The 19,667-nt window shown below is 44.7% G+C and overlaps 1 protein-coding gene across 2 annotated transcripts in view; it reads right to left on the bottom strand.

The window, feature by feature from the left end:
- The window catches only part of LOC309568216 (uncharacterized protein C14orf93), a 54,273-nt gene extending 38,979 nt beyond the window's left edge, over positions 1–15,294 (bottom strand). Inside the window, exons 1-2 of one of the 2 annotated variants that reach the window (XM_082273866.1) lie at positions 15,164–15,294; positions 1,478–2,551 (exon numbers count right to left, since the gene is read on the bottom strand). In XM_082273866.1, coding sequence (XP_082129992.1) covers positions 1,478–2,014 — 537 coding nt within the window. In that variant the 5' untranslated portion in view covers positions 2,015–2,551; positions 15,164–15,294. Of the gene's footprint in view, positions 1–1,477; positions 2,552–15,062 lie in introns of both variants that reach the window. The other variant, XM_082273867.1, reaches the window with a different exon arrangement.
- Between the last annotated feature and the right edge of the window lie 4,373 nt (positions 15,295–19,667).

The raw sequence follows: 19,667 nt of genomic DNA, 5'->3' as shown, positions 1-19,667 counted from the left end.
ACTCGATTTTGTTATAGCAGCAGGTGGGAAATTCCTGTCCCGCTGCTGGAGCACAGTGCTGTATACTGTATGTAGCTCATGCTACATACAGTTTATTTAGCGCTGACAGTGAACACATCTATTGGCAAAGGAACATAGAGGAAGCTCTAACCCCTCCATTGTGCTATAGGGATAGTGTGGCCTGCCCTGCCCTTCCACCTCCATCCAGCCTACAGGATTGGCCTTCAAAGAATGGGCTGTTGAGCCAGAGGACCACGTGGATACCAGGTTTGAGAGGGAGGCCCAGAGCATTGCTGGCTACCTCTCACCTAGTTAGGGTATGTGAGATTGATCGCCATCAGGAGGTCATCTTCAGTATCATCGTGGCGAGAGGCCTTTGGCCTTTTTATACTTGTTTGCTGTCACAGGGATTTTCTGCCAGTAGAATTCTGCCTAATGGGGACTGCAGATGCTAGACTGTATAGGACATACACCTGACCCCTGCACTATTTATACCATATTGTTCAATAGATGCTGTTTTCTCAGTGAGGACTGTCAGTGAAATTCTTTTTCTAGGTAGGCTGTGTGCAGAAAGGCATATGTAATGGTGGAGTGTCATATTTTTGGATACGCAGGGAGTAGCTTGAAGTTTTAAGCCCCTTCCAATTTTGACACATCCACAACTTGTCACAACATGGCAGGCATGCTGCTTAATTATTGTGACCAAGGCTAAACCCCCCCGCCCTCCCTCCCAGGAAAATAAATTGTATCAACAATACTGACAGGCTTGCCAGTTATTGGCACTCTTTTCCTCGCACAGACACAGCACTTGAGGAAAGGACTACCGATAACCAGCAAGTCTGTTTACATGTAATCAGCTGTGATTGGACACAGCTGATCACATGGTAAAGAGCCGCTGTGATTGGCCCTTTACCCTGATCAGCTGTGTCACATAGAGTGCCCGATGTGCGCCACTGGAGGCGTGCAAAAGTGTGGGTTCTGGGAAGATGATTATGGAAGCCCTCCCAGAACTATAGTATTGTGCTGTAGCCATCTTTTGGCTATATTTATTTGAGTTCCACATATAGGACACCCCAAATTAATAAACAGTTATATATGCTCAATGTCAATGTTCAGATTGTACTATATCACCACACAGTATACCGTACTATATAAAAACTCACGCTGCCGTAATGAAGGATTCAGGATTATGTACACTAAGTTTTGTTTCCTTGTATCTCCTTTGATACCATAGTTATATAAAAAAAAAAATCTCCAACCCCTGTATGCCCCTTAAATCTGTTCTCTTACTAATTTGGTTGATCTACTCTTCCCCTTGTGATGAATCGAGATTAACTGGATTCAAACTGTTTTATTCAAGTCCGGTCAGTACATTTTCTATGGACTGGTTTGAAGACTAATGGCACAAATCCAAGTCAGGTGGACCTAAACATATGTATTGCAATGTATCTCTTAATGGATGAATATCTTCACTTACCGGCATATGAATGGGACTTAGAAGGGATTGCGTCTCATTTGGAGGACACGTAGGCAAGCAACTTTCTTTTGTCCTTTCCAGCGTTGGTGGATGGAGTCCAGGAACTAATGATGCAGATGCTGCACCCAGCTGTCTGAGCTCCTCTATGACAACCTGCACTCCTCTGATCTCTTCAACTTCTTCCTCTTCTGACAACTTACATCTTGCAATGTTATCAGGTGACTTTGGTCTCTCTGACCTTTCATGCATATTCCTTAAACTGCTCACTTCATCCTGTAGTTGGGTCAGTAAACTACTGTTCGCTTTGGCCACATTAAGAGCAGCTTCGGCAAGTCCCACTGCTTTCTCCACACGCTGATAGATAAGATGCAGAAGCTGATCACATCCTTGTACCGAAACTCCTTGTCCAGTAACCGTAACTGGAGTTGGTCCATCAACAATCACAGAGCCACCTTGAGTGCTTTCAGTTTTGCATCCACATTTGTCATCATTTTGCCCTGACGGAGGAGTGAAAAGGATGGTGGCACTAAAGGACATATTCTCAAACAGCCTAAACGTTCACTTCACTGTAAAACTGCTCTGCTTAAGTTATAACCCAAACTAACCAAACTTAGTATTGGTTACTTTGGCTATAGCATGGAAACCTGGAGCAAAACAAATATTTGAGTAACACACAACCTAGAAACCCTCCATTATTAGGTTTTCGGTGACTGCATATGAAATGGAATATTACAACTAAATAATTCAAGTCCAAGTAAGGCGCTTCTATGGTTTATCATCTGTCTCTGTGATGTATTATTTAATATGTTCTTAATATGTTTTTTATGATTGTCACAGTTTCTTCTGGGAATATTTGCTACTCATACTCTCAAGCTAGAAAAACATCCCACAAGATTTATGTTTTCCCCAAACAGAAATTTCTTTTCTAAATCCCAGCTCCTTTATTTAGAAGTATTGGAAGTCTTGAAGGAATTATGCTGCTGTTTTCATTTACACTTGTTGCCTTCTTGTGGAAGAATTGGTGCCATGATGAATTATTGAAATGTTCAGATGGCTGAAGTTTCTGGGAGAAATCTGTGATGGCAGGTTAAGAAAACATCAGTAAATCAACTTAGGAAAACAACAGTTTAGGCGCACGAAATGAAGTTGTTTTTCCTCTTTGAATATTATTTGAATACCACAATCTAAAAAAGCAACTCAGTGTAGATCAGCATATCATTCCAAAAACAATAAACGTTGCTTTTGTCAAGAGAAAAATGCAGGCAACAGGTTTGAAAATCTTCATTTATATATGTACTCCTGCTATAAATGATAAGAAGATTTAGATTTCATCAAAGAGGTCAATGGTCCTATGAATACAAGGCTTTCAGTCTTGCATATTTAAAGTATAAGGCCCCATTCACATCCAGTGATGCAAGAATGGTGCCTATTTTTGGGCGGTTTTTGGAGAGACACCATTCAATTGATGTTTTTGGACTGCTCGATTTGGCACATTTTTTACCTGTTTTTTTTTTTTAGCACATTTGGGGTGCCATTAAGAATGCTGTGTGTTTTGCTGCAATTTTAGGATGATCCAGAATTACAGGAAGAATTGTGCGATTCTGCCCAAGATTCTGAGTCACTAAGATGTGAACAGGGCCCAAGGACTGGTTCACATCAGATCGCACAGGAATGTGTGCCACGTCCCCGTGTTCCACACTGCATGAATGCATCGATGTCACAGTGCACCATAATGCCCAGTACTGCACTACCATGTGTTATAATGGAAAAAATGGTGCAGGTCTGGTTTTTAGATAAATAAATGGGCTGGGCTGCTTTATTGGAGTACATATTAAAGTGGAGTTCCACCCATTTTCGTAACTTTAGATCTATGTAATTCCCCTTTAAAATGACTTTTACCAATGGAAACTTTTTTTTTTTTTTTTGCTAGTAACTACCTTAAATTCTGCTTTATTCCTCCTCTCCTCACTTCCGGGTCCAAACAGCGATGACGTCATTCGGCGATTCGCAGTGTGTGCTGGGATATATTCCATTCCAGAAATCTCGCAGTATTACCCAGGAGCTGAGCTGTACTGTGTGTATTCAGGCCGTGACCTGCCCCGCCTCCGCCCCGCCTCCTCTCAGTGAGTTGTACTGTATGCATTGTATTCAGGCCGTTCTCTGCCCCGCCTCCGCCCCGCCTCCTCTCAGTGAGCTCAGTGAGGATATAATGCTTTCAGTCCTCGCTCTCTAATAAAGTTAACCCCTTCCCTGCCAGTGTCATTTTTACAGTAACAGTGCATATGTATAACACTGATTACTGTAGTAATGTCACTGGTACCCCCAAAAGTGTCAAAAATGTCAGTCAAGGGTCCGATCTGTCCGCCGCAATGTCGCAGTCCCGCAAAAAAAAAAAAAAAAAAATCGCAGATCGCCGCCATTACTCGCTAAAAAAAAAAAAAAAACAAACAATGAAAATTATATAAATCTTTCCCTTAGTTAGTAAATGCAATAACTTTTGCGCAAACCAATCAAAATACGCTTATTGCGATTTTTTTTACCAAAAATATGTAGCAGAAAACATTTTGATTTCTACAATTTTTTTTTGGGGGGGGGGATTTCATATAAAAAAATTTGAAAAATATTGTTATTTTTTCAAAATTTTCGCTCTTTTTTTGTTTATAGCGCAAAAAGTAAAAATCGCACAGGTGATCAAATACTAATTGTCTGTTAAAGTCACACAGTGCCGTATCGCAAAAATCCTCCGGGGCTTAAGTGGTTAACACTCCCCTCCCCCGAGACTGACAATGCTGCTGTCTGCGGTGCTCCTTCATCCAGAAGGAAGGCACTCATAATACAGGAGGTGTGTTACTGGCCAGATCACCAGGTGAAAAAAGAGGAAAAAATAATACTAATGCAGTCACCACATCTGAAGATTGGTAAATTGCAATATATTACATTTTTCGTTTTGGGTTTTATATCGCTTTAAGCATGCAGGTGCCACTGTAGACTGCAGATAGCAGTGTGCCTCTTTTTATTATGGTAATTGTCAGATCCAAGTATAGTAAAATAAATAATTTTAAAAAATTCATGCCCTAAAAAAATTTATAAGGCAGGCAAATAGTAATAGAGTTAAAGAATAAGTTTAAAGGATAAGGAAAAAAATAAATGCACATTTTTTTGCATCTCAGGCAGAATTGTAGCCCCAATCCCAAATCGCACTGCAATCACAAAACGCAGATTTGGGTGCCATTCATTTTCAATGGCACCTAAAACATGGTGAGGTTTTACCATGATAAACTGCGGCTAACCGCAACATGTGAAGCTTGTAGCCCAAAAGACGCTCCTGCTCCTTTTGGGCAACAAGCTTTGCAATAATGGTAGCAAAACTGCACCATGTTTTAAATGCCATTGAAAATTAATGGCACCTGGAAACTGCATTTTGCAATTGCAGTGCAATTTGAGATCGCGGGCAGAATCGTGGCGATTCTGCCTGAGATTCCAAAACACCAAATGTGAATGGAGCCTAATATTTTGGTGGACTGGAGACAAGTGAGTATAGGGCCTCATTCACACAGGCATAGGGTTCTGTACATACGTGCAACAAGCCGTGTTTATCTGCATGAAAGGCACAGGTGTTCTGTGTAGGGCTGATGCATGGATCAGAATGCAATCAGACTGCATTCTGAGGCGTGCATCGATCCTGCATAGATGTACATTTAGGGATATGCTTTGAGATCTGTACAACTGTCCACTAATCGCTGCTTTTAACAGGCTGCCTGCACGTGGCTTCACGCAACACCCGTGTCTCTCATGTGGGTAAACACGGCCCTTTGTACAGGTGTACGGAGCAGTTTCCCAGTGTGAACGACTGAAAGGTGGGTGGGGGGTATATAATGCCCCGTACACACGTGCAGATCGTTGGCCGAACGATCGGCCGTCTTTTGTCCCCGGGCTGTCGTGTCTGTTGAAAAGTGCAAAAGACTGCACAAGAATTTTGTCCGCCGACTACAGCCGACTGCAGAAGTGATGTCATGTAATGGTTAACTTTCCCTGTGTTTTTTTCTTTTCTGAGCATGCCCAGTCTTGCAAATCTGCTATCTGTCGGCCGAATTCTGTATTGACTGGCGAACAATCGGCCGCTCTGGTGTCGGCATACAAAAATTTTAATGCTTGCACGACAGATTCTTTTCGGCCGAAAGTGCGCTGTCGGAAGCATCATACTAACAAGCCTACGATCGGTCGTCAGCCGAAGCTTTTCGGCCGACAATCTGCACGTGTGTACGGGCCTTTATTGTGACTGCACCTTCACTTTAACCACTTGCCAACCGGAGCAGTTTTTTTCATTTTTGCACACATTTAAATCTGCATTGTTTGCTAGAAATTACTATAGACCCCCCAAATAGTATATAATTTCTGAAAACAGAGACCCAGAAAGAAAAAGTGGTGGTAGTTGCAATTTTTTTGTATCACTCAGTATTTGTGCATTTAATCATCAAAATCATGTAAACCAATACCAAACATGTCAAGTCTTAAAATTGCTCACGTCCATGGAGTTGCAAAAAACGACAGTTCCCGAAACTCTCCATAGGTGACACTATAAAGCGATTTTTTTTTTTTTTTTAAATAACAGGTTATACCTACCTCCTCTGTGCAGCCTGGATCCTCCTCTTCTTGGGTCCCTTGTTGCTGCTCCTTGCCCTTCCCTCATATCAAGTGCCCCCACAGCAAGCAGGTTGCTATGGGGGCTAGGGAGGCGAGCTGCAGCTCCGTGTCCATTCAGACACGGAGCTGCTGTATGGCACCGCCTTCTTTCTCCTAACTGGCTAACTGACTTTGATTGACGGCTGTGGGCGCCAATGGTGCCACAGCCGTGTCCCAGACAATCAGGAGAGAGAGTCCTGGATGGACGCGGGACTTGTGGACATCGCTGGACAGAGATGGATCTCAGGTAAGTATTAGGGGGTGCTGAGGAGGCTGCTACACAGAGAAGTTTTTTTTATCTTAATGCAAAAAATGCATTAAGATAAAAAACCTTCTGACTTTACAAATTCTCCATAGGCGACCTTCACAGGTCCTGAGTTTAATGTTAACCGTGAACAATGGCCATAAAATTATTGCTCTCTCCCCAGTGTTCACGACAATACCTTACATGTTTGGCACATTTAAAACTTACATACCCATGCTCGCCCCATGCTGTAATTTTTAAATGGGGTGTGTGCAGGGATGATGGGCATGTTTTTTTTTAATATTTATTGGGTCTTATTTCTTTTACATTTTTTTTTTACTTTATTGTTATCACAAGGGAGCTAACAAACCCTCCTATGTGATAACATGGGAAGGTGACAGGTACTATTTATGGAGACATTGGGATTGAATAAGTGCCAGTTCACACATATGCAATGCGGGAACCCTGCAAATCCACTGCGGGTTCCCGCATCGCACTCGACTCGCAGGCAGTTCACACTGCCATATGTGAATTGCTGAGGGAGCCAATACAAAAATTTAATGACACTCCCAGATCAGTTCGCATATCGCAGTGTGAACTGTCAGTTCGGACATGAATCAGATCGCATCGGTTTGAACACCCATGCGATCTGATTATGGTGCGGACCAAAAAAAGGGTCCTGTGAGACTTTGGTCCAAATGCGATGCAAATTCAGCCATACAATCTGTATGGCTGAGTTCGCAACGCACAGACATTGCATGTGATTTGCAGAGCAGTGTGCTGCAAATCACATGCAATTTCTGACATTGCATATGTGTGAACCGGCACTTACTAAAGGTAAACAGACTGCGCACTCTGCAAGTGCAGTTGCTCCAGAACTTAGTAAATTAGGTCGTTCACTGCTTTACTTTACAAAGAATACTTAATCATGTGCAAGGAAAAAAACAGTGTTTACAATAAAGCTAGGTTCACACTTATGCATTTTTCAGTGCGTTTTCAGTTTTACATAAACGCACCACAGTCCATTTAATGTGATTGTACAGTCTCGTTTAAAAAAACAAATAAATGAAAAAAAATAAACATGTTATACTTACCTGCTCTATGCAGTTAGTTTTGCACAGAGCAGCCCTGATTCTCTCTTCTTCTTGTGTTCCTTCAGCTCTCTTGGCCCCTCCCTCCTGTTGAGTGCCCCCACAGCAAGCAGCTTGCTATAGGGGCACTCAAGCCGAGTCACAGCTCCCTGTGTCCATTCAGATACGGAGCCGTGACCCGGCCCTGCCCCCGCTCTCTCCTGATTAGCTGAATGATTTTGATTGACAGCAGCAGGAGCCAATCGCACCACGGTGCTATCTCAGCCAATGAGGAGGGGAGTCCCAGGCAGCTTAGACACTCCTGCAATATCGCTGGATAAAGACGGGCTTAGGTAAGTATTAGCGGGGGATGCTGCACACAGATTATTTTTTTATCTTAATGCATAGAATGGTAAAGAATATGATTTTTGTTACTTCCTGTAAAATCCATTTTTCTGAGTTCATTGACGGACACAGCGCTCCGTATTCAGAACCATAGGGTTATATCACCTCCAAAAAGGAGTAGGTCACTAGGCAGAAAAAAAACACTTGGCTACGCCCATGGGCAGTCCTAGCTGGTATACATCCCCCTCTCTGCTATAGACCTTCAGTTTAGTAACAAGCAGTATCAGAAGTATTAAAACTCCACAGAGGGATGGGTGCGGTGTCAGTCAATGAACTGTAATGAGTCAATGAATCTGTAAGTAACAAAAAATCCTATTTTCTCTTTCATTCTCTAACAGACACAGCGCTCCATATTCAGAACCATAGGGACGTCCTCAAGCAGTGCCAAAAACATGAGGGGTGGGGTAAAAGACTCCAGGCTAAACAAAAGAAGCCAACCAGGTAACAAAAAAACAACAGGTGCCCAACCTGTACAATACACCACCAAAGAGGGAACAGGCTCTCTAAACGGCAGCCTGCAAAACCTTGCAGCCAAAAGAAGCATCCACTTTGTACAATTTTGTGAAAGTGCTCACTGACGACTAGGTGGCCGCCTCGCAAACCTGCAACACTGATGCCTGATGACAGAAGGCCAAAGGAGAACTAAAAGCGCCCAAGTAGAGTTCGCCATCATACGTAAATTTCGTGGTGTGAGTCGATCGATGTTCACCCTCTTCGGTGGCTTAGATTTTGGCTTTCCTTCAACGAAGTGTGGAGCAGAAGTTGGTCTCGAGTACCATCAAGGGCCAGGTGTCTGCCTTGGTGGTCTTCTTTCAGCGACCCTTGGCCACACTTTCCTGTGTGCGTACTTTCATTCAAGAGGTTCGACACCGGACTCCGCCAGTGCGGTCTCCTTTACCGCTGTGGGATTTGAACTTGGTGCTCTCCATTCTCCAGAAACCTCCTTTTGAGAATATTCGGGGGATACCCCTGCTGACGCTGTAACAGAAGGTGGCTATCACTTCTGCTCGTAGGGTGTCGGAACTGGCGGTGTTATCTTGTCGTACTCCCTACTTGGTAGTCCATAAAGATAAGGTGATTCTTCGTCCATGCCCATGGCTCTTACCTAAGGTTGTCTCTGACTTCTATTTGAATGAAGACATTGTGTTGCTTTCCTTGTGTCCCAGGTCTGCTCATCCTAGGGAATTTGCATTGCATGCCCTGGATGTGGTTCGGACCGTTCAGGTGTATCTGGCAACCACGGAATCTTTTCGGAGGTCAGACTCTCTTTTTGTGATCACAGACGTCCAAGGAAAGGGCTGTCTGCTTCTTCTGCTACCATTTCCAGGTGGATCAGACAGATGGTGATTCAGGCCTATTCTCTCAAGGTGGCATTGTCTAATTGAATGCGCACTGGACAACCATGAAGACGATCCGTCCAATGGTCCAGATACAGTCTGATCAATCGGAGTTCCAAGACATTGATCGGTAGTCTGTTCTCTTCCAGCGTCCAGATCCCCTGAGCAGAATGCTTGCCGAGGATGCCTCCCAAGCCGGACAGGCTGACATCCGTGGTGACCACTGTCCAATACAAGGGGAGGAAGGATTTGCCCAGCCGAGGCGCCGGAGAACCAAGCCACCATATCAGTCGGTTCCCCGACTCAGCTGGATCTGATTGTCCAGAGACTGTGGAGTCTTGTCCCATTTGTTTAGAATCTCCCTTTGCAGGGACCTCATATAGAACTGTGCAAACAGAACCGCCTCAAAAAGGTAGACGCCATCAGGCCCAACACCCGCATGCAAGTCCGGAAGGATGACCATCTGTTTGAGAGCAGGAGATGAATTGCAGCCTGCAATTTCTGGAGTTTGTCCAGAGGAAGGAGCATTCTGGCTAAGAGTTCAGAGTCAGGCCCAGCTTTGTGGAAGGAACCAGTGCAGACTTCTGAAAATTCAGAATCCAGCCGAACTCCCACAGAGTTTGTATTGTGATCTCCAGAATTTCCACCAGAGCAGAAGGAGACTCCACTCGCAGAAGGAGATCGTCCAAGTAGTCCAGTACCGGAATCCCCCGTTGGCGTAACATAGCTAGCACCGGGGCTTACACTTTTGTGAAGACCCGAGGAGCAGAGGCGAGACAAAAGGGTAATGCCACAAACTGATAATGTTCCTCTCCCACGGCAAAGCGGAGGAAGCACTGGTGACTTGCACATATTGGAATGTGAAGGTAAGCAGCGAGGAATTCCCCCTGACGCAGGGATGCCAACACTGTGCGAATAGACTCCCTTCTGAACTTCGGCACCCGTACAAAGCAGTTTAGCACCTTGAGGTCCAGGATTGGACACACGTTGCCTTCCTTCAAGGGAACTGTAAAAAGGTTTGGGTAAAAACCCTGAAAGCATTCCGAAGTCAGAACCGGGACAATCACCCCTTGATGTAACACAGGGTTCGACAAACGACTAGAATTAGCAACATGGCGCCTGGGGTGCACTGCAGGAGATGTCCTGTCACTTTGCGCCTCCCCGAGCGCTCGAACTACCGCACCATCAGAAAATTGAGGCCCCGGCTTTTCGGCCTTCTTCACTGAGATGCTTCCAACTGGGAACTGGCGCCCTCTTGTGGTGGCCGGGAGTATGACAAGCAGTCACTAACACTGCTGCAAGGAATTTCCACTGCCTGTTCTCAATGCCCGCCCTTCTCCTTCCCAAGAGGAGGAGAGACGGAAGTTTTTGCAGGCTTCATCTGGAGCCCTTTGATTAAAAGGTAAGTGTGGTTATTATTTGCCTGATTTCCAGCCGGCAAGCGGAGACAGAAAGGGGGGTACCGGGAAGACGGCGGAGGAAGAGCGAAGCCAGAATCTGCCGGTACAGTGACTTGTCCCATGTATACGTAGAGTGTAGCAGAGGCGAGTGTGGTAAGCGTGGGGATAGCCCCCTATGACAGGGCTCGACAAATAAGCTGGCTCCTAGATTCAAAGCAAATTTGTCAACCCCCTGATATAAAAGGTCTTGTACCGCCCCAAACAGACCCTGTAAGCAGTCCAGGGACAGGCACAAGTTAGAAGGGAAGAACCTTGCCGGGGGACAAGAGCGAAACTCAATTTTGTAGCCTGACCGAATGACTTAGTAGACCCACTTGTCTTGCACCAGGGAAGTCCACGGGTCTGGAAACCAGCGAAGATGTCCCCCCACCCCCAATACGGGCGAGGGCGCACCTTCATGCTGAAGGAGCCTTGTTCGCCGGTCTGGAGAAGCCTGCTCCCAGCTTGCCAGACCAGGTTCGTTTGGATCCTCCAGAGGATGTTCTTAGTAGCCTGCAGAAGAAAGGTTCTCCCCCCCTGAGACCTTTTATGATGTCCTCCAGGGTAGCTCCAAACAGGTGATCTCCTTGAAAGGGAAGATCAGTCAAGGACTTTTTAGAAGTCTGGTCCGCAGACATCTATGGAGCCAAAAGACACCCCGAAGGACCACTGCCAAAACAGAGAGCCGAGCCACTAGGGGTGCCGCATCCAATGAGGCATCCCAGATAAATTGCAGCCCCTGGACCAGCAGCAGTTCAGCAAAGGCAGGGGGAGCGGTTCTTCCTCCAGATCACGGCGTAAAAGTTTTCAGAGTTTGGAACACCATGGCAATGGTGAATACCGGCCTCGTGCCGAACCAGCCAGAGTGTACATATTGCAGACAACGGCCTCCGCCTCCCTGTCAGCCGGATCTTTAAAGGCCAGGGACTCTTTGATCAGAATCATGGTTGCCTTGTTCAATCTGAAAACCGGAGCGTCCACCACCGGTGGCACAGTCCACTTCTTAAGAAGTGACTCCTATACGTCTTCTCCGAAAATCTTTCCCATTCCCTTACGGCATACGTGTCATTGCCTCTTTTTGGGGTCTGCTGGGGTGGCTGATCCCGTGGGATGCCCTCCTCACTCCTGTATACCGGCCATATGACAGATGCCGGTGGGGGTGGGGTTCTTCCCTTGGGGCCTGTTATCCTGCAGATACTTATAATAACTGTGTATCGTCCTGTATTGCATACTGTTATATCCGCATAATTCCTGTTTTCTGCTCAGATGTTTCCTTGATGTTCGGATGTATTTCGATTCACTGTTCTTTTTGCTTGTGTATGCCTTTTTTATCCTTAATAAATATGGAATTTGAAAAAGAAGTGACTCCCCATAGGGGTAACGCCTAGTAAAGCGCTTAGGGACCCTATGGGGATGCTTTGGTCGTCCACACTTTTTAGCGACAATTCTGTCAAAATAGGCAGGGAAAGGATGGCTTGTGAGTGCCAAATGGAACATGCGCCTCCACCGCAGCTGCATCCTCCATCTTCAAGGTCTCACACATGGATACATTCAGTGCTTCCACCAGCGCCTTTTCGTATCCGGTGGCAGACGTGGACGAATCATCCTCACTATCAGAGGATTCTGATATCAGGATATCAGAGGTGCATGGTTGCAGACCCAGCAGGGTGACCTACATTTGTGGCGGTCAAATCAGATTCAGGATCTAATGAGGCAGGGGTCGCTTTTTGCTAGCCCGTTGCCCGAAGACCACCTCCACCCAGGACACAAAGGACTCCAGGACCGCTGTCAGTGCATCGATAGATGGGACCCGGAGGGCCCTGCATCCTCAGAGAGGGGATCAGGTAGGGAGATGTGCTCCAAAGACTCCATGAGTCACCAGGGCGATCCCATAAAAAGTGTAAAACACTGTAAGGGACAACACCCACCGCGCTGGCAGCACCACCCAGTCGCCAGATGCAAGCACCAATCGATCCTCAGCAGAGAGGGAGAGGGCCCCACCAGACTCACCACCCAGCAGAAACAGGTACCTGCAGCCACCAGAAAAAATTTGCACTCCACGGCGATCAGGAAGTGAAAGGATCCGGGAGTTAGCACCGCCGAAATCGCCATTCACAGGATTCCACTGTCATGGCCCCAGCTATTTTCAATGGCAAACCACCGCAAAATGGCTGCCGGACTACACAAACATGGCTGCCGTGTATAGAAACACACAGACTACAACAAAATGGCAGCCCCACAAGACTTACAGGGACCCAGGAGGGAACCCAGGCCTCAAGGACAGACCCAGGCAGGACTGGGCACCCTGGCAGGAGCCCCCACCAGGTACAACGCCCCCTGCACAGTCGATCATCCGGTCACTGGCGGCGCACCCTCTGGCCCCAATCGCCAGCTTAGCGCCCTGCCCCCACCCCAGGAGGTGGATCAGACTACCCAAACAGCCCCAACATATGTGGAGGGGGAAGGGGATAGGATGGGGGACAGATGACAAGGAGGGGTCCTGACAGGAAAGAGGGGAACCCAGGGGTCCGACTGTCCCAAGGAGGGGCCCACGTCCACCCCAAAACCCCTACTCACCATACCAGGAACCAGGCAGGCACCGCTCCATCTAAATAGGGGGGCTATAGGCCAGGAGGAATGCTGCAACTCGAGCCGAGACTCGGTTGTATGCGACCTCGTGAGGCGTTTAACTCGCAGGCTAGCCCCTATCCAGTGGGGCTATGTCGCGGCTGACCTAGCACAGAGCTGAGGTCTGCACGCTCCATGGCCAGACTGGGGTGACCACTGGATCTAGATTATACAGCCCATCGCCTAGTCTGGCAGTTGATTGTTCATCTCATAGGAAAAATCCAGGAGCTAAAAATTTCTATTGAAAAAGAAAAAATTGCCAAAACTAGGTCCTTTACTCCTGTCTAGAGAGAAAAAAACTAGAGAGAGAGGAAGTATATATATTTTTTTAAAGAGAGAGTAAAATAAGCAAAAAAAAAAAGTACACGTCTCTCCGAGCTCATGCGCAGAAGTGAACGCATACACAAGTCGCGCCCACATATGTCAACGATGTTCAAACCACACATGTAAGGTATCACCACAATTGTTAGAGCGAGAGCAATAATTCTCATCATAGATCTACTCTGTAACTCTAAACTGGTAACCTGTAGAAATGTTTAAAGCGTCGCCCATGAAGATTTTTAAGTACCAATGTTTGTCGCCATTCCACGAGAGTGCGCAATTTTGAAGCATCACATGTTGGGTATCTATTTACTCAGTGTAACATTATCTTTCACATTATAGAAGAAAATTGGGCTAACTTTACTGTTTAGTTTTTTTAAAATGCAGTGAAATGTACTTTTTCCCAAAAAATTGTGTTTTAAAGATCGCTACGCAAATACCGCGTGACAAAAAAATATTGCAACAGCCACCATTGTATTCTCCAGAGTATTTACTAAAAAAAAAAAAAAAGTGTGTATATATATATATATATATACACACAAAATGTTTAAGGGTTGGCAAGTCATTTTCTAGCAAAAAATACTGATTTTAACTTGTAAACAAATGTCAGAAACAGGCCTGGTCCTTAAGTGGTTAATAATATCTGAGGTACTTCAGTGCAGGCAGCCATAGACCCGTATAAATAGTATTATATATGACACACAGTCCTCTCTATGACACACGTTTCTCTTTGGTATTCTATTAGCGTGTTACACAGCGCACTATTCCCTCCCACAATCCCTCACGCTACAGACAAGCTTAGCTACCCAACTCTCTCGCGCATCTAAACATAATAGCAGGAGGTGTGGCCGGTACACGCTAAGCACCACAACACGTGACCTCCAGGGTGTACGCGACTTACTGAAAGCCGTGTACATAGCGCTCACACAGAGCTGAATACACCGGCGCTTCCAATTGGCCGCACGTAAGCGCCCTGTGATTCGCTACACCCTGCCGTCAATAACAGCTACGTCCAATCAGACTCCCCCGTTGTAGTTACGTCGAACGCGATGTTACTTCTGGTCCCAGCTACGTGTTAACCCCTCAGTTGCCAGTAATGCTGGAAAACCTGCTGAAACGAGCTCATGGGACGAGCAGCAGCTAAGCGCATGAAGATGAACAGTGGCGGGAAGCGCCTCAGGCTGCCTTACGCCTTAATGATTGTGAGGGGAGGAAAACACGGCTCGTGTACCCGCCGCATTAACCCTACTCCCCCCTCAGCCTTTAGAAAGTTAAACGGCGGCACCTGTACAGTACACCGTGCTGCTCACAGCTTCCCCCTATGAGCCCTGCGAGCGTGAGGCAACAGCAGCACCTGAACCAGCCCACTCCCATCCACACACGCACACACTGTACCAGCAGGGGGAGGCTGTGCCGCCCTGGTACAGGAAGATAGCACACAAGAAATGTGGAAAATACCTCAGAACACACGGGGAGAGGTGACATTAGAAGAAATCCCAGCAGCTTCCCACGTCCCCCGCCCCAATCAGCTGCAATAGCTGGCTTCTAGGAAAGGATACATGAAGGTCAGCGTGTCCCCTTTGTATTCTTGGAGCTGAGTGTGCACAGACGAGTGCACAGCTTGTACACGCCTCTTCTGGCTGAGGAGGTGGGGGCACACTGCACTGTGTACAGGGGGGCCCTTCAGGGGACATGGCCACACACTCTGCACACCCAGCAAACACTGCATATACTTACACTGATTTTTACTTTTTCTTTTCTTTTAGGCAAGGGTAAAAATGGTATTAAATACATGTACATAAAAACCCCATGAAGGCTTTTTTTAGATGTGCGGTTGGAGAGACAGCAAAAATGCACAGTTGAGCCGCGTTTTTGCTGCCTTTAACCAGTTCTGGACCGGAAGGATTTCCCCCTTAATGACCAGGACATTTTTTGCGATTTGGCACTGCGTTACTTTAACTGACAATTACACAGTCATGCAACACTGTACCCAAATAAAATCAAAGTCTACCCCCCCCCCCCCACATACAGAGCTTTCTTTTGGTGGTATTTGATCACCTCTGCGGTTTTTATTCTTTGCATTATAAACAAAAAAAGAGAGACAATTCTGAAAAAAAAAAAAAAAAAACATTTTTACTTCTATAAAACACAACCAATAAAAAAAAATTTAAAATCAAATGATGTTTTCATCATTTTAAGCCAATTTGTATTCTGCTACATATTTTTGGTAAAAAAAACATCCCAATAAGAGTATACTGATTGGTTTGCGCAAAATGTATTGCGTCCACAAAAAAGGGAATAGATTTATGGCATTTTTAAATGTATTTTATTTACTTTTACTAGTAATGGCGGCAATCAGCGATTTCTAGCAGGACTGCGACATGGCAGCGGACAGATCGGACACCTAACAGATTTTTGAGGGGACCAGTGACATTACTACAGTGATCAGTGCTATAAATATGCACTGATACTGACACTGGCAGGGAAGGGGTAAACACCAGGCGCAATCAAAGGGTTAAGTGTTTCCCTAGGGTGTGCTTTCTAACTGCGTGGGGGGATGGACTTGCTGGATGAACATAGAGATCTGTGTTCCTGATTAGCAGGAACACAGGATTCCTGTGTTCATCTGTGACAGATTGGAGGTCTGCCTTGTTTACATAGGCAGACCGCCGTTCTGTCTCTATGGGGAGCGATCGCGGGTGACCCGCTGATTGGCTCCTCCTCTGGCAAATCAGTGCTCACGCCCCCACTGACTATTACAGGAAACTATATAAAGGTACATTGTTTCATGTAATAGAGCCAACCTGCCGCAGTATATGTGCGGCGGCTGGTCGCCAAGTGGTTAAAACAAAGTTCCAGCATGTTTTTGTTTTTTTAACCACTTAAGAACAGGAAGATTTTACCCCCCCTAATGACCAGACCATATTTTGCAACTTGGCACTGCATGATTTTACCTGGTAATTGCTCAGTAATACAATGCTGTACACAAACAAAATTGATGTCCTTTTTCCCCCAGAAATAGAGCTTTCTTTTGGTGGTATTTGATCATCACTGGGATTTTTATTTTTTGCGATATAAAAAAAAAAATAAAAATTTTGAGAAAAAATTAAATGTTTTACTTTTTCTTATAAAAATATCAAATAAACTCAATATTTGTCATACATTTAGGTCAAAGTGTATTTAGCTACACATCTTTGATAAAAAAAACTCACCGGCTGCACTCTCGGGTTACCTGGTGGGACAGGAGAGCCTGAGAAAACCGTGGAAGGCGATGGGAGGGGGGGGGCGAAGAGGGGGGGAGGGGGGCGAGTCCCCTCCCACTGCTTTTAAAAGCGATCTAGCATCTAATTAGCTGCTAGGATTGTTTTTACATGAAAGCCGACCGCCGTCTGTAAAAAACGTTACCAAGATGATGCCTAAACCTGCAGGTATCATCCTGGTATAACCACTCAAAGTCCAGTGACGTACCAGTATGTTGCTGGTCCTTGTTGGGCATGAATTGTAAGGTTCTTTTTTTTTTCATGAAGCCTGTGGGCTGAATGAAAAAAGAGAACCTAACAGATTCCTCCATTCACATCAAACGATGTGGATAAAGAAATCTCAGCCAAGAAAAGTGTTAAAAAATATATGGCGAAGCATAGGGGAGATCCGCCCTCTGTGTCTACACCATCCCCTATGCTTCGCCATATATGCTTTTTTTTAACTGCGGTTGTGAAATCACCTCCTACAGCGCTGCAATAATTGATTTACCTATATGTTGAGAGCAAATGCCGTTGCTGTCAGGATAAACAAATCAGTGCTGGAACTGATGGGTGCACCTGCAAAGCAAACAATGGTAAACAATAAAATGCAGTAACAATAAAACATTGCAATATAATAGTATACAGTACAGTAAAACAGTAGAATGGCGGTATCTGCAAAGCAAACTATGGTTAACAATGAAAAACACAGTAACAATAAAGCATTAAATTATAATACTATACAGTACAATAAAAGATGGAATGGCGGCATCTGCAAAGCAAACTATGGTTAACAATGAAAACAGTAACAATAAAACATTTTAGTATAGCAGTATAAATTTAAAGTACAGTAAGAACAGAAAATTAACTCAATAAAACTATCTTTAGCTTTTTTATTTTTTTATTCAATTTTTTGTTAAATTTTTTTTACACTTTTTTTGTAACTGTAAAAAAACTTGTTCCAGGCTAGGGTCTCTCAAAATGTGACAGCCATCTAACATCTTCCGAGACCCTATGTGAAAGTGTGCCCTAGACTGTGCCATGCTGTACCCTATACTAATACTCCACTAGTGTGTGGCAACGACGGAAACAGTCCCAGATGCAGAGACCAGGTTGGCCAGGACAGGAGGGTCAAAAATAGCAGGTTTGACGCCTATATCCGCATATAGCAAGTAGGGCGTGCGTGCTCTCAATCACAATTTTGTGTTTACATAGGGCCTTTCGGCGTTAAAGCCTACACCCCGAGAGGCCGCATACAGTATATGCGTGTGGCCAGCGGGAAGAGGTTGAACAATTACTGTGTATGTATATAATTTATTTCCTTTTCTTTTGATGGTACTTGATCACCACTGCGTTTATTTATTTTTTGAGCTATAAACAAAAAAAAGCTTTTTTTACATTTTGAAAAAAATATATATATATTTTACTTTCTGCTATAAAACATATCCAAATCCAATAAAAACATTTAAAAAAACAAATTTCTTCATAAATTTAAGCCAATATGTATTCTGCTACATATTTTTGGTAAAAATATCCTAATAAGCGTATAATGATTGGTTTGCACAAAAGTTATAGCATCTACAAACTATGGTATATGTAATGGAATTTAATTTTTCTTGACAGCGGCTATGTGTCAGGCAGAGCAGAGGGTAACCGTGGCTATGGTGGTGAATGCCAGGCTGCTCGGAGGATGGAGGCTGGGATAGATTGGTACTGTATTCTGGCGCTGTAGCTGGGAACGTGTCATGTAGCCAGATGGTGCAACATGCCAGATCAGGCAGGGCCGCAGACTACCCTGCAGTGTATCGGCCTTCCTGACCTGTCAGCTGCTCAGGGATGGCCGGCTAGATTCGGGACTCCACGAGGATGATGTGGGTACGTAGAGGGGTTGTGGTTATGCGTTTCAGGGCTCCACCCCTTTATCAAACCAATAGGTTTCTAGAGTGCACTCTAGACTAGTTATAGTATTTTTATTAACATTTCAGTTAATGCCTACAGTATATGCACTGTTTATTGCCGATTTGCTGAGTTAATCCCAGTCTAGTGGTACAGAATTATACTCTAAGTTACCTTGGCGTAGTGATTAAACTACCTTGCGGAATGTGTCTGAGCCTACCTTCTGTGTGTTCATTAATGCTCAAACCACTGTTTATTCCAACCCTTACCAATACATTGAGGTAATTTACCACTAAACGGTCTTGTGTCTATCTCCTGGTGCTAACTCACAACCAGGGTAAAGGTATCTATACATATATAAAAAATAAATCTGCGTAAATGATGAAAACATATAAAATTGTCAGCAGCTGTGCAAATTATCCAGACACCGGATTCAATAAATACAAATTAAAAAAGTGCAGCACTATTAGTAATAAATAAATTAATGAATAAGTCCATGTAAACAGTCCCATTCACAGATTGAGATCCCTCAATCCGTTAATAGTGATGAAAGATTTGCAAAGATGCCTTCAGCCTGTTATTTCATACCACGCTTACCCTAATGTAGTGACCCCCTAATAAGGTAGGTTGCATTCACTTTGTTTAACAATTGTTTAACAATTGGAAGCAGAATCCAAATCTCTGGGGTGAAGTTCCCTCAATAAGATGAACGGCACCAGACACAATATGGCAGCATCCGCTTCCCTTGCTCATGAAAGGATACGCCAAGGAGCATTCAGATGACCAGTATTTCATGCAAATAAAACGACCCACATAGCGTAATCTCGTTTAAAATGTAGTATAGTGCAAAAAAAGAGTAACACTCACATATAAAAGTCTTGGGAGAAGCATGTAATAGATACATCCATCTATCCAGTAATTAAGATGG

This window comes from Pelophylax lessonae, assembly GCF_965119305.1.
Source record: "Pelophylax lessonae genome assembly, chromosome: 1".
NCBI lineage: Eukaryota > Metazoa > Chordata > Amphibia > Anura > Ranidae > Pelophylax > Pelophylax lessonae.
The sequence above is the reverse complement of the archived record's forward strand: the minus strand, read 5'-3'. Positions and strand labels throughout refer to the sequence as shown.